The following is a 25,184-nucleotide window of genomic DNA, read 5'->3' as shown; positions in this document are numbered from 1 at the left end:
GTAGTTCAAGCTGGTCTTATATACAAAACGAAGACCCCACTGATTCCGCGTCGGATGACACAAAGAAAACATTTAAGCGAGGGTCTTCATTTTGTAGTTCCACCCGGTCTTATCTACAAAATGAAGACCCCATTGATTTCGCGTCAGCTGACACAAAGAAAGCATTTAAGCGAGGGTCTTTGTTTTGTAGTTCCACCCGGTCTTATCTACAAAACGAAGACCCCATCGATTCCGCGTCAGATGACACAAAAAAAGCATTTAAGCGAGGGTCTTCGTTTTGTAGTTCCACCCGGTCTTATCTAGAAAACGAAGACCCCATTGATTCTGCGTCAGCTGACACAAAGAAAGCATTTAAGCGAGGGTCTTCGTTTTGTAGTTCCACGCGGTCTTATCTACAAAACGAAGACCCCATTGATTCCGCGTCAGATGATACAAAAAAAGCATTTAAGTGAGGGTCTTCGTTTTGTAGTTCGAGCCGGTCTTATCTACAAAACGAAGACCCCATCGATTCCGCGTCAGCTGACACAAAGAAAGCATTTAAGTGAGGGTCTTCGTTTTGTAGTTCGAGCCGGTCTTATCTACAAAACGAAGACCCCATTGATTCCACGTCAGCTGACAACGAACAAAGCAATTTAGCGAGGGTCTTCGTTTTGTAGTTCGAGCCGGCCTTATCTACAAAACGAAGACCCCATTAATTTCGCGTCAGTTGTTGTCTGAAGAAAAGCGTTGACCCAGTTTGACTGTCTGTGGTTTGATAGGCCTGCGAAAAAACAAGTCTTCGTTTTTGGGTCTTAGGTCTTAGGTCTTCGTTTTGTAGACACCCCTCCCAGTTCGCACAACACTTGCATACACACCACGATGTATTTTCTCTTCAGCGCTCATCTTGACTCTTGTGAACATCGTCTTCCTCTGACTCCGAACTGCCTTGCATAGGTTCAAAAGAAAAAGGCTTGATCTCAACCATAGTCCAAGCTAAATGCAGTTTCAACACAAGATTCTTCACAAATTTTGTTGACATGAAAATATGCTTGTGCGCAATGACATCACAACATGGCAGCAGGCATTCCTTTCATGGAAGTAACCGGAAGGAAAGATGTTCAAAATGGCGGAAGTTCAATTTTGTTCATCACTTTTGAAAGGCAAAATTCACTTTGCTTGCTTTTTACTACAGATCTAGGCTATTTGAATAGTTCTAAGCTCCCATTTAAAATATGACTCCCAGTCTTCTGTTCTCCTTTAAAGGTCAAATGAACCAAAATTTAGACATCTTTTCTTCAGCCATTTTTTTGGCGCCAAAACGTTACAAAAACACATGTAAAAGGAAACTTTTGTGGAAATTTTTCTTTCTGAGCAATGAAAAGGAGTAAAAAAGTTAAAAGCACAAAGACAGCCGATGGCCTCATGAAAACGTTTCCAAAATGACCACGCACTTTAATGGAAGGAATGGAATTGAGACTGCTTTGTGTCTTCATTGTTGTCATGTTTCTGCATCAGTGAGCCTTTCGTGGGGGAGGCTTTGGATCTAAATACAAACCTTATTTTACTTGGGAAATGACTGAGGAGTTCGCCCGCTGTTTGGCAGGCATCATTTGCTTGTTTTACATTGTTTCCTGTCCAATTGCTGTCTTGCAACGTTCCATAGTGAATTTAAAAATCGTCGGTACCGCGTCTTTCTTGGCTACAAGTTGACGAAGCTTGAAATAGGGTCCCAACAAACTCCTTACTACAAGATTTTGTTCAAAGCTGTTTTGGATAAAGTGTTTTACACAAATGCGCAAATGCTTCAAGGGCACGAAGCATTCTCTTGTCATTTTTATAAACCTTTCTCTTTTTTTATTGCAAAACACATTAATTACTTACATTGCCTTACTCTACTTACAACATGACACCATACTTATCCTACTTACACTACACTACATTATTGTTATTGTTATTTCTAATGCTTTTGCTGTCTTACAAACGTCACTTACAATACATAAAAAAAAACCTATTTACAATACTTGGCATTACCTTACTTACTTACAATATGCAATAGTTTAAGGCTTTCGTGCAAAAAGGGCATATATAGCATTTTGGGCCGATTTTTTGCATGCGTTATTTCTCGAAAACGAAGTGCAAATCAACAAGAACAATTACGCATCGAGGCTTTTCTTGTCCAAACAAGTCAGTCTGCCGAAAATTAGCTCAATCCTGCAAAAAATAAAAATCGGCCCAAAATGCTATATATGCTCTTTTTGCAGGAAAGCCTTCAATTACTTATTATGACTTACATGTTACATTACTTAAGGAATTACAATACAATGTAATTACCTAATTATAGAAAAAAGGAAACAAACAAACAAACAAAAAAAACCTTGCAACAAATTACTAAGGGAAACACCTTAAATATTGAGAAGGAATTTCCACTTCTGTTGAAATTCCCTTTCACCATTCAATGTGCCAGCAATATATTTTTCTATCTCGATTTTATCCTGCACTAATGAGATGAAGTTACTGAAAACGAACATAGTATTATTTAGTGCGTTGATATAAAGAAAGTATTTGCCTAGCGTTATGAGGTGGTTGAGGGTCAAACAGTGAGTGCAGGGATGAGTAATTCCAAATAATACCTCTGGCTTGGAGAGAAGTAAACTGCATTACTTATGGTAGAATACCAACTTTGGAACTTATACCAAAAGGAACATGCTTGCGGGCAGCTAATAATTAAATGTACTATGTTTTGACTATCAGAGGGACAGAAAGGCCAGGATGGGGAGGTAAACTTGTTCATTTTCTGTAACCTAATGCTCGTGGCTAAAATTTTGTGTATAATTTTGTGCTGGAACATTGCCAAGTTGACTTCTTTTGTGGCTGTGAATGGCAGAAGATAAATTTAATTTAGACTCTCTTTTGCAATGCTGTACGAAGTGGGAGGAGGAAGATTTTCAAAGGTTAACAGTTTGTCATATAACATCTTGCACTTTATAGTACAGATTGGTGGGGGGGGGGGGGGGGGTGTTGTAGAGTCACCAGAATTAATGTGAAGGAGCTTCTTCCAACTTTGAGGGATCGTGGATATAAGACCACGATATTGTAAAAAGTTGCAATTTAGCGTGTATTTATTGCGTAAGGAAAGGAAAGGCTGGAAGCAATTTTCATGCTCGTCAAAAAGGTCTGAAATTGGCTTTATACCCGTTGGTGCCAATGAGGGGATATACCATTTTTGTTTCAATCATAATGAATTTGTTGTTCCAGATTGTCTGAGACAGTATCTCGGTCTTGCTGTGAAGTGTCGTAGACACGATTTCTTGCCAATGATGAATAATTTGTTTGTAAAATTCATAACCCTCAGAATAGTCATGGATGCACACGGCTTGATCAAGAGGAAGGTTTTCAAGAAGGGAATCTAGCTGTTCCCTTTGCCATTTAGCAAGAAAGGAATGGTAAGGAAACTGTCCTAAAAGCTGAATGAAATAATCGAACAGTTCCTTTGGTCCTGTGCACTTCTCAACAAGGGCTATTTTTTTCATGTCTTTTCCTTCAGTGGTAAGTTTTCCAGTTGACACATAGTCGTACCGCTTTCATTTCACTTCGTGATTGCCAACACCTTTCTCCTCTGGCAGCAAAACCAAGTTGTGAACTCCATAGTCTCTGCACTCCCTTTTCAAGCATTTCAATTTATGATAGTCTTGGTCTTCAGGTTTGGGGCAAAGTGTTTGTTCAATAATGTTTCCAACTGAGGTATACACTTCTGTAACTGCTTGATTATCTTCTCTGCTTTCATCGATCACTCTCTTCCTAAACTTCATGCAGTCTTTGAAGACAATTTGAAGTTCAACGTGCTGGCGACACATGCAGGTCTGTCTATCTCATTCCCTTGCTCCCCTAACAAAATAAGGCTTCAGGTTTTCAAATTTTCGCTGAGATATCTTTATCTCTGGGTGCATTGACGCAAACTCAACATAGGCTTCCGTTTGGGTTTTTTCAAGCACGTGTTTCGGATGTTCAACCCACGTTTTCACTCCAACTCGTTTTCTTATCAAGTCTTTCTTGTTTCCTGTTGGTCTACTTGCCACCATTTCCCAATAATCATAAACAACCTCTTTGGTTTCTTCAATGACTGCATCCGGCCTGGTTTTTCATTTGGTTTCAAGCCAGCTTGGTTCTTCACCTTTTAAGATCATTTCGTGTTTCTCAATTCCCAACTTGATGCTTCTTCTATCTAAGGCTATGAGCTTCAAAAGTGTCTTCTGGCTTCTACTCTTTTTAACATTTTCACCAAAAGAAAGTGATTTTGCCGCTCTAAGTGCAGCTCTTCCTTTGTTTGACTTGTCATTTTTGACGGCTTTAAGGCCTTGGGTGAGATCACCAGCAAGCGCTTTTAGTGCAATCACTTCTTTCTCCTCTTCTGGCGTTTTTATTAATCCGCGTTTCTCGAGCACTTTCCTCGTCCGTGGACTTTTTGATATAGCTGCCATTATTTCTGCTCTCTTCTCTGGGGTATCTGGGAGACCCTTCTTAGCTCATCCAATGGCACGTTTCTTGGCCATCCTGTTTGGGAACGGCGTACCAGTAACTTCGATCCGTGCGGCTTCCGCCGCTTGAACCTGCGTATTTTGGTCTTTCTTTTTTTGATGGTATCGCTTACTTCGTTCTCTAGCCATCTTTCTCTCTCTCAAGTTTTCCTTTATTTTCTGAAGCTAACTTCTGCTGGTTTTGTTCGCGCCGACGTTTCTTTGTGGCGTCTTTGATTGGAACATACTGTAGTTGGCTTCTCGACTTTTCTTTCTGGCTTCCACGGCCTTTTGAATAATTTCCTCTCGGTGCTCTTCTTTTCTCTTGTCTTTCCTTCTTCTTTTGTTCTTGCCACATCTGAATCCTAGAAACTCCAGAATCCATAATCTTTGCATTCAATTTTACGGCCTTGTGCTTGCGAACAACACAGTACTTGACTACGTGCTTGAAACAAGCGGCATGTGCTCAGGGACTTTCCCGCTCATTTCCTTACCTGATGAAATATTTTACTTCCTAATAAGGAAATCTAAAACAATGCTTATCGATTCTGTAGACTGTAGGATGATTTGGAAGGAATGGAAGCTACCAAAATGGCCAGAGCGTTGCGCTTGTCTTTGCTGGAAATTCGATCGCTTACCTTCCTCAGGATCAAAATTGTCGACCTTATGTTTCGAACAAACTTTATAGCCAATATTTTCGTCGGCTTTTAACAGATTCGATTGATTTTGGTACCAAAATTTAGCTTGTCATTTGAGCATTTTGATTATGTCAACATTGACACGCTCCAGTGCACTCGTCGTAAACAATGCGACTGGGAAATTTAATTATCAGAGTTATCGCGCACCAGATCACACCGCTTGCCAACTGTTTAGAACGCAGAAAAAAATTCAAATCTCGGCAACGTTTCGATATAAAAACAAAAAGGCAGAAGGAAAGTGAAAAGCAACTTATGAGCATTACATTTTGAGGTTAAATTGTTCTGTAACTCAGGAATTATAGCTCGCACAATGAATTGAAAATTACTTGTCTCTCCCAAGCTTGAAGCGTGATGCATCATACGGTGAACACTTTTGTTGATTTTAAGGAAGATTTAGCACCAATTTTCAGGATTTTGTTTGCCATTTTGCTTAAAAGGAACCTTTTCCATCAACTGTGAAGTCTTACGGTTATAAATGAAACTTAAGTTGGCAAAAACAAGAAAACAGTGAACAGTGAAGCCCGCACACGTTACACGTGACGCCATGTTTTTGTCGCTAACTTAACAATTCGGCTCCGATTATATTTTTTCAAAAATCCTTTATTCTACTTCTGTTTAGTCCAAAACCATCTTCAACACATGTGTAACACTTTTGGAAAGTCTCAAGCAGATCTGATCATTGTGCGCCGAGAAATTCTTAAAAGATTCAAGCAAATCTGTGATTTTTCCATTAGCGCGTGACAAGCGTGCTACTGATCTTTTGGAATATACTTCCACGGTGCATCTGAGTCGGAGCACAGCCGTTTTACCCAAGTTAGTTTCGAAGCCTTATTGAAAAGAACAAAATCTTTCATGCCAAGACCGCCATCCGATTTCTTCTTGATGAGGGTTGTCTTTTATAATTTTGGCGGGTTTTTGCTTCCAGATAAAATCAAACACTATTTTTAATTATTGACCTCTGTTGCAAAGTTTTTTGGAGTCTCCATAACACTGGAGATGAATACAAGTTTGGAGAGGGCTAATGTTTTAACAATATTTGTCCTACCGTATATAGATAAGTCTTTTCTGGACCAGACACTTAAGGTTTTCTTTAGGGATCCTAATTTTTCAAAGAAATTTTTCTTATGAGACAATTCAATAGTGTAAGTAAAATGCACACAAAGCATGTAAACAGGATCATCGCTAATTTGGAAGTTGCAAATTGTGTCTTTCCTATGGTGCATGGAGCCAAGCCATAGAAGTTCTGATTTTGCCTGATTTATTTTTAGGTCAGAGCATTTTTCAAACAGTGAAAGTAAGTCAAATAAATTAGAAACTGACTGGACATCAGCAAGAAGGGCAGTTGTGTCGTCAGCATATTGTGTGAACTTGACCTCTTCATTTCCCCGAATATGCATGTCCTTGACGTCTTTTGACTGTCTTATACTTTAAGCAAGAAGCTCCATAGCAATAACAAAGAGTATGCCTGAAAGGGGACAACCCTGACGGACACTGTGTTTTAAGTAGAAGTGTTTAGAGGCAACGCCATTGTTAATGACGCAACTAGAGATGTCTTTATAGAACATGCTGATCCACTGCCAGAGATTTGGTCCTTTTAAGTTTTGGGTCCTGGGGGAATGTAAAAGTTCTAACTTTTGATTTTGAATGGTTTTCCTCTGAAGTTTACTGTGAACGTGAAACCAAAACAGTTTCAAATTTCCTGCATTTCTTGAGCTCACCAACAGTGACATCACAAGCTTTATTTCCGACAATTATCCGACAATTTTCCCGACCGCTCTACGATTGTGAAGTATAAATACAGTGATTTTAACTTTCCAATGTCTCCACAATGCTTCATCCAATTTGTTTGAAACTTCAGAAAATGTTTATTTTTTATTATATCTCTCAGTTAGTACGTGCGCTGTGATTGGTCAATTTAGCGGGCTGTACTCTCCTGTACAGCCTGCTAAAATTTAAAGTTGGTTTTGTTGCCAAACTGTTTCGTGATTTATTCCAAAGTGTTCTTAACCTTTATAGCAAGTAAAAGTTTAAAACTTTCCTATACTCTAAATTATGTAATAAAGAGTGCTGACAACTTAAAAACAGTTTCAAACTGACTCATTTTGCTTTCGAGGAAGCATCTCCGAGTCCGCGTGAATACAAATCGTTTCTGAACCCGTCAGGGACACAGTAGAGATATAATAAATATCTTACTAACTTCGTTTTCTCGGTCCATACTGTAAGTTACAGATCCTTGTTTTTTCCCCTTCGATTTATGACCCGCACACTTTGCACTTGGGCCATAAATAGAAGGGGAAAAAATTTGATTCGTAACTTACAGTATGGACCTTGAACTCGGTTAGTAAGAGGTATATACTTAATGAACACATTGAACTGAAATGAAAAAAATGTCTAAATTTTGGTTCATTTGACCATTAAGTATTCCTGCGTTCTGGGTTTAAGTATTCTGTTGTCCTGGAATTCCACCATTCCGAGTTTCAGTACTAGCCCACATCCCTGCAAACCCTTAAGCATTGAGTACATCTCGTATGCCTAAGGATTGTGTTTCTTGTAATGCATGGATCCTTCACGTTCGCAGACATTAGCTCTACATACAAAATTAGCGGTCAAAAAAGTCTTGGAAATTTTTTCTTCACAGATGTAATGCATCGATCATGAGTCCTTTTCTGAATAAAATTCCTACTTGATTTTTATCACTTAGTTGCCAAATGGCAACTCAAGAATTTTTTTAATTTTGAGCCCTGGACTCTGAAGTTTGAGCCATATTATTTTGATGGTTATAACTCGTGAAGCAGAAGTGTTCATCTTTCCTGTACTTGCAAAATAAAGTACCCTTCAGAAATCACCCTATAATGCATTACGTGCATTGCAATATTCTGTTAGCAATTCATGTATGTACCCTAGAGTCAACTTTGGTAGCATTTGAAATATAAAACTAGGTGTGCTTGAATAACCTATAGCCAGGAGAGATTGATGCAGTCATCTAGTAGATAAAGTTATCTAGTTAATAAAATGATAAATAACTCAAATTTAAATGAAGTTTTGAAGGATTCATATTGAAAATCTTTATGCTAATGAAGTTCATTATAATAATTTAGAAATGGAAAACATGTACCATGTTTCTATTGAGTTATAAAAACATGAGTGGAAGTTTGGGAGAACGAGAAATGCTGTGGGAACACGAGCAGCAGGTGAGTGTTTCCACAGCTTTTTCAAGTTCTCCCAAACTTTCACAAGTGTTTCTATAACTTGATAGAAACATGGAGAACATGTTTTCTATTTCTTTTAGAAAACACTGTGACGAAAACAAGGAAAACAACTTTTTAACTTTGTAAATTCTCTTTGCACATGCCATCATTACATCAACAGCTCATGCTAGTTCTGTGTTTCCATCGAGTTATAGAAACACGATTTTTAACCAATCAGTGCATGTATTATGTTAGGACTGTTTTCTAATTGATTATACTAATCAACTATGCTGGTCAAATTGATAAGATGCCAGACCAAAATGATTTGAAAGGACACATGTCCTGTTGAAGAAGAAAAATTATTTCCAACACCATGCCGAATGTTAACTGCCTCTCACAACTGTCCTTGGACTGGTGTTCCCAAACTGCAGAAGATGTTTGCTTTTGGTGTTTCTCCAGAGCCAGAGCTCTTTATTTGATGGATTAAAGGCCAACCAAGGCTACCCAAGTAAATTGTTTGCAAATTGACCAATAGCATTTTAGTGTTAAGACAATAAAATTGTCATCAGCTTATTCCTTTGTGGTGTGCAGCTTGCTTAGATCGATAATTTGATAGAAAATATGTATGGTTAAGTTCTGAGGTTTTCATTTGAACATTCACACTATAAAATTATACTATATTTGACTACAGTTTTCCAAGGATGCTACGGAACAGGACAACAGTCCAACTGCTTGTATTTGTGCTATTTTTGTTTTGTAGATCTCCATTTATGGAATTATCTCAGTTAGCTGGTTACAAGTTGTACGACAGTGAAGAAGTACCTGCTGGCGGCATTATAACTGGCATTGGTAGAGTATCAGGGTAGGTTTCAAGGTTACATGTTTTATGGAAAATGTAACACATGTTTACAAAGTTTGATCCATGTACATGTATTCAAAAGGGAATAGTGTAAACACAATCCATAGGCAAAAGTTTATTTCCAGTTACGTAACAAAAATTCTATGGGTTTTGTTTTAACACGGCGGTGCAACATGAACTGGCGAAGCACAAATTGACATTTCACAGTGCTTTGTAACATACTGTACATGTAAGCAATACCTTCCCTTGTTGTAGAGTGCCTTAAATCATGTGACCATACGGTGACTTTCACCTGACTATTGATTGGAAAAATAAATAATTATACCTCTTGGTCTCAGTATTTTCGGTGAAGGAGCAGGGTGGCTCGCTACTTTCAAAGAGTTGCTACTCTTGGGATTTTTTAGCGGCCACAGTTTTTTTTTATGTGACTTTCGGGGGGTTGTTACTTTGAATTCGGAAGTCTACAGTATGTTCCCTAAATAAAAGCCAAGGATAATCTTTTGGTGAGACTGCCTTAGACTGAGATTTCTGCCTCTGAGTTGTTTTTTTTCCCCATGATTGTATTGGTGGGAACATACAGCCATCAGGACTGAATGTCCTTCAATCCCTTATAAATGAAGTTAAGATGGATTCTGCTCAAAGTTTGAGTAATAAGTGCAAAAATTATTTACTAAAAATCTGCTCCTTTCACGGTAACATTTTGAATACTGTTTGAAACATCACTCTTTAATTCATTTCTCTAAGTGGTCCAGGGGTTAAATTCTCAATCATTCTTGGGAAGAACTTCAAACCTTGTACAATTGCTTACAGCATGTGTTATTTTGTTTTTGTTGTTGTGAGTACTGTTCAAAATGGCGGCAACAATGTGGAATTTTGGATGTTGATTATGGGCAGCATGGAGTAAACATGCAAAACTGAGCTCTGCAAAAGTTTTCTGGTTTCTGTCTCAAACTGCCTAAATTTCTCTGGTATTTTGCAACCACACTTTATGTCAGGAAGACGCCTTCGTTCTGGAAAAATCTTTGTGCCTGAGCATTACGTACATGTAATAAGCGGCATTTTCACCTGAAGGAGAAAGTTGTCAATGTAAGTGAGTCAAACATGGTTGCTGCTGAGCTAATTGAATGACTAAATTCAGTGAGAGCAGACTTTACTGGCCAAATAACGAAACTGAGCGACAACGTCAAGGAATTCCAACGAAATAAAAGCAAAAGGCTGTTAAAAATTGAAATGAATGTGAATGAATGTTTAAAGTCAACGAAATCAATACTTTGAAGACCAAGCAACAAGAAATGGAAACAGATACATACATACATACATCACCTTTATTTCACCTTGGATTTACAGGAGTAGCTGTATAGCTAATTTCCCCAAGACATGAATGACATGAACAAATCCCTGCTCAACTTTGTAAATATCAATACTGAAGAGGTGGAGAACCTTTGCGAAAGTGATGAGGAACTGAAGATAAAGCTGGAACATTTAGAAAGATACTCCAGAGACTTTAGCATTCGAATACTGGGTGTAAATGAAAGTGAAGGTGAAGATTGTCTGAAGATCATTATGGATTTCATCACTTCGCTTGGCTTTGATGTTGACCCCGCTGCTGAGGAGGAGAATGCACACTGTATGGGGAAAAGATGTGATGATAAACCAAGCCATATCATCGCAAATCTTTACAGTAGGCTCTTCAAAAGAAAATTAATACAAGTTGCCAGGAGTGATGGCAGAAAAGAAACTCTTGGAGGGGTAAGAACTGTGGAAGACCCTTCTCCATGTGACTTTGAAATTCGCCAGAAGGCCATCCCACTGATGAACAAAGCATATGATGAAGGACAGGAGATTAGATTTACCAGAGGGATACTTCTGGTGGATGGTAGAGTAATCCCTGTCATTTAATTTTAAAATTTAAATCACTGATCATATTTTGGATAAATGACAGTAAAATGATCTCCTAAATTCTTTAAATTGCAACGCTCAGTTAAAGGCAAGCGCCAAAGAGCATCGCATGATGTTGTCATGTTTGCCGACAATGCTTGTGCAGTGCGGCACAAGAGTGAGGCTTTGTGCAAAATTTGTTTATATTTAATTTGTTTAATGTACGAATAACAACTAGTTATAAAAATGACGTTTTGATCTCCATGAGATCATTTTCAAGTTGTGGAAAAAGCGAATGAAATATACATATATAAGTACATATTAGGGCATGAGAATGTCCAATGATGAAATATGTAAATAGAAGTGCTAAAATGTAAGTGTTAAAATAATAAAGTACTATATAAAAAAACTATAGATATAACTTTGCACAGATTGAATCTGACTGTTTGGTCAAAGTTGGCTTAAGCTCCTTTATAAAGAAACAACGCATTGCTGGTTAATGATAGGTGGCTTCTTTACTTTTGGTTTGATCTTGTGTCAGATCTTATGGCTTGTATACACAGGGGGAATATCAATTCCAATTTTGTGGCCAAGTTCCCCAAGTTGCCTTTGCATGGAATTGGTCGATCTCTGATCCTTAAATAGTAACACTATTCTGACAGGCGCTTCATTTACGTTAGACGATCGTGCGGAAATTGGATCACCAGGAACTTTCTGGCTGTGCCAGCAACTGCCTTGGGCAATATTCTTTCTACAGAGGCAGTTAACTCCTTTTCTTTCTGCAATAGTGGGTGGAAATGCATGGGAGGTCTTTGTCTCATTTTGGGTCTTTCAGCACATACTGGTCTAAACTTGGTTTCGTTGTTTATGGAGGACTCTCTCAGTAGGCGCACATAATCCGACTTGTCAATCACAACCACTCCTGATGCCTCATCAGGCTTCATGATAGGTGTGGCTTGTACGATGCAAACTATGTCGGGTATATGTGCTGACACCTCTATCAGTGCACTGAAGAACACAAAGGATCATCTTTAATCGGGAATCACCTTAAGGTATCAGTATAACTCATTTGACTATCCGCACACGGTCCGCTCTAGTGTTCATGGTTTTAACAAAAACCCATATAAACCGTATATTTATTGGAAGCTTAATAGCTACAGATTATGACCCGACCTGTTTAAAATGGTAAAAATGTACCGTGTTTGGAAAACGTGAATATGTTTACAAAGCTTCACAAACCCATAAATCAAGGTATACACCTGCTAAATTTAGGTTGGAGAAAACGATTAACATGGCATCCGTTTCTTCGCACATTGACCTAAAAAAAAAGGCATAATTTTTTAACGAACACAGTAATCAGAATTTGCAGACATGGTTTTGTCTTCAAACGTTCTGACAACATTCCCTCTGAATTTCAGCCAAGTTGGTCCAGGGGCTGCCGACCTGGAACTCAAAATGCACGTGCAACTCGCCTATTTTTTACTTTTGAGAAACAGAAAAAAAATTAAAATTCGGCGGCATCCAAGTGTCATGAGATTATCACACCAAGGAAGATACCACAGAGGAATCAACTTTCTGTATAACAATGGACTGTGACAGTTAACATGGAACAGGTACAAATTTCCCGTGATGGGGCACAGTAAATTACTCATCAGTGAATAAACCGCTTTTTCATGTGTGAAGTCAGAATTCCAAGGTTAGTAAATGAGAAATTATCTTTTGATTTACTATATTAGCATTAGAAATTTTCAACGGTATTTTAGTGCAGCTTGAACTCATTTCGGCTTGCTTGCTGGCTTCGTGATCGCGATCATTGTCGAGTTCATCCAGCAATTTTTCTTAGTTGTAAAACGACCCTTTGACGCTTTCTGCCAATTTAGTGGCCCACTCTTTGTCGAAAGTGTTTTTTGCCTTCTTTGGCCTTCCTTTAGCCGATGAAAACGGGCAAGATCACTTTTTCTTCTTTGAAGACATCCAGCACTGATTATGGCATGCAAATCACGTGTCAATTCAGTGTGATCTTGATGTCTGTGACTTCTTGCCTCGATAATTAATTCATGTGACAGAACTTGTCAACTCTTGATTAAGTAATTAATATGCAAAAACTCTTTCTCGCGCAATAACTAGCGACAGATGTAATATTTTTTCGTGGAGTTTTTTTTTATCTTAAAGATTACCTCAAGATTTATCCAACAGCTTAAAAAAGTAAAATTATGCAAAATGGCAAATTTTCCCCTTACAGATACCTTAAAGAACAACATGGAACAGTCCCAAGTGATCTATATCATGATTTTAAGATCTTGAAAAAGTGTCAAAGTAAATTTGACTGCCTGATCTATGAAGTGCTTGTTATAAACGAGCTTAAGCCAACTTTGAACAAACAGTCAGATTCAATCCGTGCAAAGTTATTTACATAATTTTTTTTATAGTATTTTATTATTTGAACACTTACATTTTAGCACTTGTATTTACATATTTTATCATTGGATATTCTCACGTCCTAATTTGTACTTATATATGTATATTTCATTTGGTTTTTTCTACAACTTGAAAATGATTAAATGACATCATTTTTTATTGCTAGCTTTTATTCTGAAAACTACTTAAGACTTTTATTATTTATTGACTTTGAAAAGCCTTTGTTAGCCTAGAATGGGACTTTTGTGAAAAATGTTTGGTAAAATTTAACTTTGGGCCTGATTTTATACGATGGGTTAAGATTCTATACAACAACATTCAAAGTTGCATTAGAAATAATGGTTTATGTTATCACTGTTTCAATATAGAACATGGAGTGAGCTATGGTGACCCCCTCTCCCCTTGAAATCCTAATGATTGCTATTAGAAATCAAGAAAACATTACAGGAATAACTATAGACAGTGAAGAAACTAAACTGTTGCAGTTTGCTGATGACACAACTGCTGTCCTATCAGATTTGGATTCTGCATGAGCCTTGGTTATATTACTTGAACTTTTTGAGAAAGCCTCTGGATTTAAACTTAACGTAATGAAAACAGAAGCAATGTGGATTGGTTCCCTTCACAACTCTGAAAGTGAACCACTAGCTGTTAAGTGGAAAACATGTGTCAAATTTATAGGAATATTCATCACATATGACACACAGCTATTAGTAGAGAAAAACTTCAAGCAGAGGTTGAAAAAGTTAAAAATACAGTAAATCTATGGAAATCAAGAGGATTATCAATACACGGCAAGGTAAACATTATTAAAACACTTCTATAGCCAAAAATGATTTATCCCAGCTCTGTGATAAACACTCAGCCAGAAGTCATAAAAGAATTTAACAGCCTGGTTTTTCAGTTTCTGTGGAACTGGAAGTCATACCTTGATAACCTTTTGCAGAAGGAGGGAGGATTATCTTTATTTCAGTGTAATTGCGGTATCAAACAAGAGATTATCAAAGTAGGAGAGTAAATCCCCCATAAATAGGCCTTCTACCTGAGGTAATCCCTCTTGGACATGGTACCCAGTCCTTCCAAGGATGTTACTCACGCGATGCGTGGACAGCCCATGCGACTTTCTGGAAGCTACCTGAGACAAAATGGCAGGAACGTCATTTAATATGTTTTGGTTTCATTTCATACCAGAGATGTTTTCTGCACTCTCAGCTGCCTTTATGTTAAGCTCAGGGCTTTTGTTTGATTTGCGTTCGTTTGGTTGTCCATTATTTTACCGTTTATTCGGTTTTAGGAAGTTTATTACAGCAAACTTCAATGGTACAATGGCTGTGTTAGCGTGCGTTATAATTGTTTGTTCATTTCTTTGCCGTTGTTTACAAAAGGTCACAAAACAACAATGTGAAATAGCCACACTGCATATGTGAGAGAACATGAACTGTACGACAGCCAATTTTTAAAATTTCTCTTTCAAATTTTGAAGCTGTCCTGATCAGAGCCTGAGATGTGTTCTAATCCAGTATGTTTACTCAACTGATTTGATTAGCAACTGATAGCATACCTAATCGGTCAGTTGGTCAGTTGGTTGACCAACCGGCCGGTCCATCGGTCAGTCAGTTGATGGGTCTGTCAGTCAGTCAGTTGATGGATCATTGGGTCCCACAACTAGCTAGGGTATTTTCAATGGTGAGGAAACAAAAAATGTGGATTTTGTCTCATTTGATAAAAATTAAGTTGATTACCCATAAATTAGAACTGTGTACATTGACAGACACACATACAGTCAGTTTTTTGTTTGAACTCATCAAAACAGCAAATGTATTCCACCTAAATACAATGTAAGCTTAATGATTACTCATAAATGAATGATTGTTGTAAAGTTTATGCCGTGTCATGCATACAAACTCCTCAAAATCTTTTTTGAGCACCCTTGTCGACTGTATTACATGACTGTATATGAACATGTTTGTTTCAAATATAACTAAAGAGTCTTTGATATTAATTGAAAACAGAATTTATTTCATTTGACAGTTATAATAATATTCTAACTCAAACCATTGCATATGATTGTAAAGTTGGCTTGTATGCTTTTTCTTAACAAATAGATTCTGTGTTGCCATGTGTAAGTAATTGATTACAGATAAGGTCAAAATGAGGTACATGTTCATGAGGTGATACTCAAGTGTGTCACTGATGTTCTTACTGAATAGACACCATGGAATCCATCTGTTTTGTACAATAAAGTTTCAGAAATTTTTGAAATTTTTTGGGTAAAACGCTGATGATTTGGGCAAAAGTACTCGGGAGAAAACATTCTAAAAGGTAGTCAAGGCCAGGCTTATAGGCTAATTTCTCTGACGTTTGCCTTGTCAAAACAGAGTTGAGGTCAAATGATATAAGGATCCAGCCACATATCGTTTAAATGTGTATCAAGGAAATCCATGATATGGATATTATTTTAGGGCTTTCCACAAGTTGCTTGAGATTTCCCAAAAAGTTGCCTGCAATTTGTTAAAAAGTTGGCCAAAAGTTTCTCAAAAAAGGTTAAAGGTATCTTTTTGTAATGAAAGTTGCTTAAAAGTTGCTCCAAAAAAAACAAAAAAAAGCATTTTGTTGCTCTTTTCCTTTATTAATTTTGGTCTGGTGCAAAAATATGCAAATTGTATGACAAAAGTAAGATTTCTAAGGTTTTTTTGTGCAATGTTGCATCGTAACCAGTGTTGCTAAATAACTTTGTCCTCAATTAAAGACTACGCATCAATGTTAATCTTGTAAAAATTCTTCACCTGAGACACTTGAGTCAGTTGAGTGTGAATCTTCATCTGTTGACCTGGCAGCCCGGCTGCATGCATCTTGCACCCATCATCTGCCCCAGAGGGGAGGGGAGATCTGGCTCCTTGTTCACTGGAAATTTATAAATTGCATACAAAAACATTGTGAAATATTGAAGCAAGGCCAATTTAAGCACTAAAAGCTGTTCCAATTTCTCAGAATTTGTAGAAAACTAGAAGTTGCTCAAAAATGCAAAAATATGAAGACATGATTGATCATTGCAGTTATAAACACAACTTAAGCAGTTGTGAAATTAAAGCTTGAAAAAAAATTCAGGCCTGCATGAATGGGATTCGAACCCATGACCTCTGCGATACCGGTGCAGTACTCTACCACCTGTGCTATCAAGCCACTGGGAGCTGGTCATGTTGTGAGTTCATAATATACTTGTAGATGATGACGAATGCAAGTGAATATATCAAAGATCATATATTTGAAAAAGTTGCTCGAAACCAAAAAGTTGTTCAAAATGAAAAAAGTTGCTCGAAATACAAAACTTGCCAAAAAGTTCCCAAGCAACTTGTGGAAAGCCCTCTATATATTATTTCCATCAACAAAACAATTACAAAAGAATCAAAGCAAATGAAGACCAGGACTTTTGTATTTGTGGTGTCACTGAAAAGTGCCGTAATGTATTTTGAATGGCTCCCCTGAAGAGCTGTTTTACATGTAAAATTTTTCTGGAACTTTTTGTACTAGGAAGAATTAACTGTTTCGTTTAAAAGTTTTTGATTTTACCAGGTAAATAGTGTACTAGGTAAATAGAGTATCCATGTTTTCAAAATAACTATTTTTGGAATGATAACAGTTTCATTAGACTTGAGAATTTTGAATGTTTTTGTTTTTACTGCGATTTGAGTGTCTTTGAAACACTCTCGCTTTAGGGCATTGTGTAATTTTTTTCGGGCAGTAGGGTCACCCCCCCCCCCAAGTCCGAAGGTGCCCGTACGCCTGTGACAGGTCTGTTATGTAAAGTTTAATTAGAAATGCAGATGTCTGTTTGCTCAGCTTTCCATCTGTTTTTGTTGGTCGCTTATTTCTTTTTTTATCTACTTCAATATTTATTCTTTGGCAGAGTGGAGTGTATGATTGTTGCAAATGACGCGACGGTCAAAGGTGGAACATATTACCCTATTACAGTTAAAAAGCATGTTAGAGCTCAAGAGATTGCCCAGGAAAACAAATTACCATGTATTTACCTTGGTGAGTCTCATCTGATACACAATTATAATTATTCTAACTTATCATTAGGTTAACACTATGTTTGATCCAACATGATGAAATGTTTTAACAGGAGGTCAACCTACATGTAGCTATTGTTGTTACAGTGTATTTAGAACTACTTGTGAACTTAGTGCAATTAAATACATGTAAGTGACTACTTGGCACTGAAACAACAGTCAGACCTTGTGTCCCTTTGTACAAGAGCATGTTATACTTATTCTAACTTACACAGTTGCTATGCATGCGAAGACGTTAACCCTCCTTGTTGTCTCTAACGTTCAAATCAATCTGACAGTTATGAAGTTTCAGGACAGATGCCTTACTGTTGAAAGCAAATACTTATCTTGGCATGTGTTTCTCTCTTTATGAGGGGAGGACTGGGAAATCATGGCGTCAAGACGTACTTTTCATGTGCTAGCATAGAACGCCATAAACAGACACCCTCCACGCAGTAAGAACCGATCCAAGTAAATCATTTTGAATTGTAAGCACTTGTTCTTTGACTAATTCGAGTCAAATGCCCGACACCAGGAAGCACAAATGTGGAGAATGCGGCTCAACCGAAAAAAGCCCGAACACTTCGAAGAAACCAAACATGGCGGACGAGAACTTTGAAGAAGCCTGCAAGGGAACCGCTGTAACCCTTGACGCAGATGAAGACGAGCCGAGCCTTCTGGAGATAAAGAAAATTCTTATCGGCATTCAAGCAACAATTTTTTCCATCAGTCAGGAAAATAAAGCGTTAAAGAAGGAAATCGAAGAGCTGAAAGCAAGTGCTAATTTCAACAAGAGGGAGCTTAAAGACTTAAAAGACTCGATCCAGAAGGCAAAGGACGAAAACAAAGCTTTAAAAGATTCCCTAGCTTCCACAGATAAGCAGCTAAAGAACGCTAGACAGGAGTTAGTAAAACAGAACGAGGAATCTGAAAGACTCAGCGAAGAACTTGACAATCTAGAGCAGTATACTCGCAAAAATTCATTAGAATTTCATGGAAAACCACAAGACGCTTACTCCAACACAGAAGAGGTGGTAGTCAAAGTAGCAAATGCTCTCAACATCTCCGTAAAACCTAAAGATATTGAGATATCTAACAAGCTCAACTACGGCAAGGTAATAATCGCAAAGTTCTGCAGTCACAAGGTCAAATCAGCGATTTACAGAGAGCGCACAAAGCTAGAACAAGTTAAGTCTCCGACCTCTTTCCTAGTTATCCCTCCTCTTGGCAACAGCGAATTTTCATTAACGAGAACTTAACCACGTTTCGGCGTAGAGTGGTGGAAGAGGCAAACAAGCGACGGAGGGAGGGAACACTAATAAGCGTCTGGACTTTAGATGGTAAAATATTTGTCAAGACCTCTCCAAGTGGATCACCAACCCAGATTTTTTGCAAGGAAGACCTGGACAATATGTAGCAGATCAAGAACCCGTATCTTTTGAAACATTAAGGTAAAGTCAGGAAAGGGCGTCTAAACATTAATGATTAATCGACTCCCCCCACAAACTGTTCATTTTTATTTTTTGATGCGTGTTTATTGTCATTCTCTTTTATACCATGTAAACATTATTTTAAGTTCGGTTATCTTCACTGTTGTCGTTCTGAGTCAAATATTTTTTCAACCGATTTGTCGTCTACATGGGTGCACAATGTATTTTTTCTTTTCCTCCGTTCTCGCACAATACCTCACTTGTTATGCTCTAAATTCCAGACCAAAAGCAATACTTTTCTTGAAAACAGAGCGAAGCTAAACAGCCTATATGCTAATCTGATATTTATGCAAAATAGCCGAATGAAAATTTTTCGATTCCTTGTAAAACAATGAATCTGAAAATAGCGTCACTTAATGTCAGGGGAATAGGGAACAATACTAAGAGAAGAGAGGTGTTTAATTGGCTCAGATCAAAAAACTTTTCAATATATATGCTGTAAGAGGCCCACTGTACTGAAAGCACAAGGGACATATGGACTAGCGAATGGGGTTACAAAACGCTCTTCAGTTGCTGCTCCAGCAACAAAGCGGGAGTCGGTATTCTTTTTAATAACAACTTCAACTTGAAGATTCTAAAGGCTTTTGTGGATCCGAAAGGCCGTTTTGTAATATGTGATATCGAAACAAACAGTAAACTTCTAACTCTAGCTAATGTATATGCACCTAACGAGGACGACCCAGATTTCTTTCAGGCTGTTTTTAGTCACTTATCCAGCTTTCACTGTGAAGAAATTATAATCGGAGGTGATTTCAATTTAGTTCTTGACTTAGTTAAAGACAAGAAAGGCGGCCTTCCTAGAACACATAAGAACGCCTTGAAAGTAGTTCAAGATTTCTGTGAAAGCCTTGATTTGTCCGACATATGGAGAATTCTCAATCCAGAAGCCAAGAGGTACACCTGGCGCCAACGGCTATCCGACATACACTGTAGATTGGACTTTTTTCTAGTAAGCCAAACTTCCATTTGCAATATCACTCAGGCAGACATTATCCCAGGGCTCAAAACTGATCATTCCATGATTACTCTAAGTTTATCTTCACACTCAAACCCCAGAGGAAATGGCTTTTGGAAGCTGAATACTTCTTTACTATCAGAAACTTGCTACCTAGATAAAATCAAGGCGGCAATAGAAAATACTGTAAGCAAATATGAAAGTGATGAGACGGTCAACCCTATCTTACTTTGGGAAATGGTAAAACTGAAAGTGAGAGAGAAATCAATTTCTTACGCGGCATCAAAAAAATCAGAAAGAACGAAAAGAGAAGAGGATCTAGTAAAGTCAATCGCGATTTTAGAAAAACAACTTGACAATGGAAACAGTAGTGAACCTCCAAGCCAGAATGTTATAGAAAAACTTAACACCCTAAAGAGGGACCTCGAAAAAATAATAGAATATCGGACCAAAGGTGCAATCCTTCGTTCAAAGTCTCAATGGTATAATGAAGGGGAAAAGAATACCAAGTACTTTCTGAACCTTGAAAGTCGACAACAAGGAACAATAAGTCAATTGAAAATTAACGACACTGAATTTGTCACTTCCGACATAGCAATTTTATCAGAATGTGAATCTTTCTACAAGAGTCTTTATACTTCCAAGGAAGATGACGGCCCCCAGTCACTTTTCTTTCAACAAGTTAATGAAACTGTGTTAGGGCTCGAGGAACAAGAGAGCTGTGAGGGTCCTTTGTCTGAAAAGGAATTTGCTGAAGCTGTAAAAAGCATGGATTCGGGCAAGACGCCTGGTTCAGACGGTCTCCCAGCCGAATTTTATAAAGTTTTCTGGAAAGATATCTCCTCCCTCTTGATCTCCACGCTTAATTGCGCTTTAGAATCTGGCTGCCTCTCTATAACACAAAGACATGGTATCATTAAACTAATTCCCAAAAAAGACGCGGAACTCTATTTCGTTAAAAATTGGCGTCCAATAACTCTCCTGAATACTGACTATAAGATTGCTGCAAAAGCTATTGCAAATCGTATTAAATCAGTTCTCCCAAGACTTATTAACAAGGATCAGACAGGGTTTATGAAAGGTAGATTTATTGGAGAAAACATCTGGCTCATAGACAGTATCATTCGCTATGCCGCAGAAAATAATATTCCAGGCTTATTACTTTTTATCGATTTCGAAAAAGCTTTTGACTCACTAGAGTGGTCTTTCATCTACGAAAGCTTGCGCTACTTTGGTTTTGGTCCATCGATCATTAAGTGGATAAAGGCTCTTTACTGTAAAAGGGAAAGCTGTGTTCTGAATAAAGGCTGGTCCAGTAATTTCTTTCAGATCCAAAGAGGTGTTAGACAAGGTTGTCCCCTATCTCCTTATTTATTTATCCTTTCAGCGGAAGTATTGGCCAAAGCAATCAGAAACAATGTGAACGTAAAAGGTATATGTGTTAACAACAATGAAATTAAAATTAGCCAATATGCCGACGATACTGCACTGATTTTAGACGGGTCAGAACAAGCTCTTCTCTCTGCCCTTAGCATGTTAGATGAATTTAGTAAAGCCTCCGGTCTGAAACTCAATGAGAAGAAAATGGAAGCCCTTTGGATCGGTTCTAGTATTGGAAACGACAAACTTTCTCTGCCAGGAAAAGAATTAAAGTGGCCAGAATCCAAAGTTAAAACATTAGGACTGTGGCTATCAGTCGAGCCTGAAATAGCTGCTCTGCTAAACTATGATGAAAAGGTGGAAAAGATAAGGAAAATCCTTAGCTGTTGGAAGTACCGTAGGCTGACCTTGCTGGGAAGAATTACTGTTTTGAAATCGTTAGCCGCGTCGCAGTTAGTTTATTTTGCTATCTCCTTTTCCATCGAATTACAATGCTTTAAATCAGATCAACAAGCTGTTTTATCAATTTCTTTGGAACGGAAAGGGAGACAAAATCAAACGCAAAATTATGATAAATGATTATTGTGATGGAGGCCTAAAGATGATTGATCTTATTTCTTTTAACAAAGCTCTAAAAACAACATGGATCAAGAAATACCTAGATACCACCAATAACGCAAAATGGAAATTTTTTTTTCGATTTGGCTCTAAAACACTATGGTCGTGAAAATATTTTTGCTGGCAATCTCAATGTTAAAGACACCACAACGTCTATTAAAGCTATGGATGCATTTCTCAAAGAAATTTTGGAGGTCTGGGCGGAGGTCAACTTCGAACAACAAATAAAATCCCAGGTGCAGTTTCAAGAACAAAGGCTATGGCACAACTCTCTAATTAGAATAGCAAACAAACCAATATTCTTTAAGGACTGGTGTGCAAAAGGAATTACAAAAGTGAAACGTTTACAAAAACCAGGGAGCAGCAACTTTCTCTCTTTGAATGATTTTCAATTAAAATACAGCTTAAGTGTCTCTCCTCTTAAATATTACGGGATAATATCAGCTGTAAAGACCCTCCGTAAAGAAGTGGATGATCATGATAATAGTCAGGAGTACAAGCCTTTTTGCACTAAGCTTTTAGAGACTAAAAAAGTAAGCTCATTCGTATACAAAATTCTGACAAGAATCAAAGGTGAAGTTCCAAAAAAGAGCCAAATGAAATGGCTTCTAGATTGTAACTACTCAAGAAATGAAAATCTCGACTGGAGCTCAGCATACCTTTTGACATCACGATGCACCAGGAGTACCAAACTGATTGCATTCCAGTTGAAATTTTTACACAGATGTCTAGCAACTAATGACTTTCTATATAAAATTGGGCTTAAGGCAAATGATAATTGCACCTTCTGTCAAGAAAGCCCAGAGTCATTAATGCATCTCTTCTGGACATGTCATGAGACATCTAACTTTTGGAAAAGAGTATCAGAATGGCTGCAAAGTATAAAACTAATGCCCAAAACCTCCACCCTATTAAACGTTACAGCTTTTGGTCTGAAACCGGAAAGGTCAAAATTTGCACTTCAAATTAACTATTGCCTTCTTTTAGCTCGACGTCATATCTGGCTAGCCAAATCTAAAGAAATGTCCCCTAACTTTGACCATTATCTACGCTTTCTGAAATCAAGGTTCGAGTTGGAGACAAAAAGCGGCGATATGGAAAAATGGGAACCTCTTGCAGAATATATACCTACTGATAGATAGCATCACTTCCTCTGAAGCGTTTGCAGCTATCAACTTTGCCAACCATCTTGTACATACGCTGTCACCTATGAGCTTTTCACAGCAATCTGCTCTTTATCTTCGCTGTCACATACTAGTAATGCTATACGTAATCAACCTAACAATACACTTGAAACACTTGTTTCGTTTTCTTCCCTTTTGTACCATCTTCATTGTTTTTTTTTCTTTTTATTGTAATGTGTTAGATTTATTTTTGTGGATTAAAAGGTGCTGTAAACACTATTAGTGTGAACATTGTAAGTATAGTATTGTAAGAATAATAAGTTTCTTCTAGTACAATAGTTAATGTCAGCTCGGTAAGTAGTTATTCCCAAGTAGTATCTAGTACTGTAATCATTTATTCTGTGTTCTGTAAGGCAATAACTTAAAAAAAAAAAACTACATCCACAGTGTGATAGCACAAAGTCTCCCCCTTCTTAACTCATTCATGCGCAATGAATGAGTTTTAGTGATGGGGGCCTTCATCCGGGAATCTGCATGGACTTATTGCCATAGACGGAAATTAAATGTTCATTAATTTATGCTGTCATTAACCAGAAATAACAGTTCAAGAAGAAAGCGAGGTGTGCCGACTAGGGCTCGAACCTCAGCCTGACATCAAGATGAAGATATCCCCTTGGTCATCTCAACATTCCTGTGTTAAGTTATAATGAGGGGAGCAAGGGTATTTTCGTGACGCCGTGATCGGTTTTTTTGTGCTCTGTGAATCGTGATTTGATAAAAAACTGTTCTGTGAATCATAATTGAAGTGTATTCCATGAGGCATGAAATGCAAAAGTCCTTGGCTGTGAATCGTGAATAGAGAAGAAATAAATTGTGAATGTCTAAAGTTGAGTTCGTAGCTGAATTTCACTGCATTGTGATCAGATTTTTTCCGTGACCTTAGTGAATTTAACGCTTGAGTCAAGCTGACCGAGAGTAGTGACAAAGGAAACATGTTGACAGGTTTAAATAAACCTGTTGATTTCCTGATCACCGTGTTAGCCAATGAACCGGTCTCAATAGGATTTTTGACTGATGAGCCATTGATGAACGACATGATGCTGTTGGTCATTTCAAGGATAAATTCCCCACATCTCTTAACTACTCCCATAATCTAGGAAACACTGTGTACGAAAGCATCAAAAGGATCACAAGCTGGGCAGCCTATTATTCCACTCACCCAACATCCTACTATCCAGTTCCAGACAGTTCAATTCCACTGAAAGACATTTCCAAACTTTCGCATCTTGGGAGAACAAGGTACTTAAATTCTACCCAAGAGCAGATCATGAGAGAATGGGCAGTTCAGCATGGCAAGTGCGTTTGACAGAGAACTGTGAGGCAAGAAACAACAAAGTTCAAGGCTGGCACTTTGCCTTTGAATATGTATCGTCCAGCAGATTCTGCTTACCCGAAGGACAAGATCCACCACGAACCTCCCACACAGTATCAGCCAGCTGTTCCACCAATCTTCGACAAACAAGAAGAGCAAGAGTAAGAAGTCACCTTTGCTCATCCTGAAGTGTCTGAAGCCCCGGAAGTCCCAGAAGATGATGTGCAGTATGACATAGACAGTGGCCCTGACGATGCCGTGGAAAGTGACAATGACAACGATACTCAAACCTTCTTAAGAGCCGTAACAACTCACAGTGGAAGAGCTGTCCAAGTCTGATATTTCTCTTAAGAGGTCTCTTAAAGTAAAACCAACAAATTAAGATTTCAAATATCACCTTTCCAACAACTGTAAATTATTGGTAAAGTTAAAGAATGCACTTTTTTGTACAAATTTTGATTACAGTTTCGTGCACATGTTCGAGAATGGTGAAAAGTGAATTTTTTGTTTCGTGATTCGTGAAATCGAAAATTTACTATCGTGACTTCGTGATAAGACCCCCCCCCCTTGCCCTCCCTCTTATAACTGGCACCCGTTTTACATGTATGAAGCTCGATTTGGCACAGAAATTTTTGTAGAGCTCAACGACTCTACACTTT

At 37.9% G+C, this 25,184-nt stretch overlaps 1 protein-coding gene and 2 pseudogenes across 5 annotated transcripts in view; 2 read left to right on the top strand and 1 right to left on the bottom strand.

Annotated features, from left to right (window-relative positions):
* Positions 1-25,184, top strand: part of LOC110042290 (methylcrotonoyl-CoA carboxylase beta chain, mitochondrial-like) — a 168,892-nt gene that overhangs the window by 39,968 nt on the left and 103,740 nt on the right. For all 5 annotated transcript variants that reach the window (XM_020747653.2, XM_089299028.1, XM_089299027.1 and 2 more), the window contains 2 exons: positions 9,140-9,241; positions 17,442-17,569. In XM_020747653.2, coding sequence (XP_020603312.1) covers positions 9,140-9,241; positions 17,442-17,569 — 230 coding nt within the window. The remainder of the gene's footprint in view (positions 1-9,139; positions 9,242-17,441; positions 17,570-25,184) is intronic.
* LOC149105293 (uncharacterized) lies at positions 3,144-4,734 on the bottom strand (annotated as a pseudogene).
* LOC149105292 (uncharacterized) lies at positions 17,580-19,030 on the top strand (annotated as a pseudogene).

This window comes from Orbicella faveolata, unplaced genomic scaffold, assembly GCF_042242905.1.
Source record: "Orbicella faveolata isolate gen_17 unplaced genomic scaffold, um_ofav_v1 contig_34, whole genome shotgun sequence".
NCBI lineage: Eukaryota > Metazoa > Cnidaria > Anthozoa > Scleractinia > Merulinidae > Orbicella > Orbicella faveolata.
This window is presented reverse-complemented; position numbering and strand designations above follow the sequence as displayed.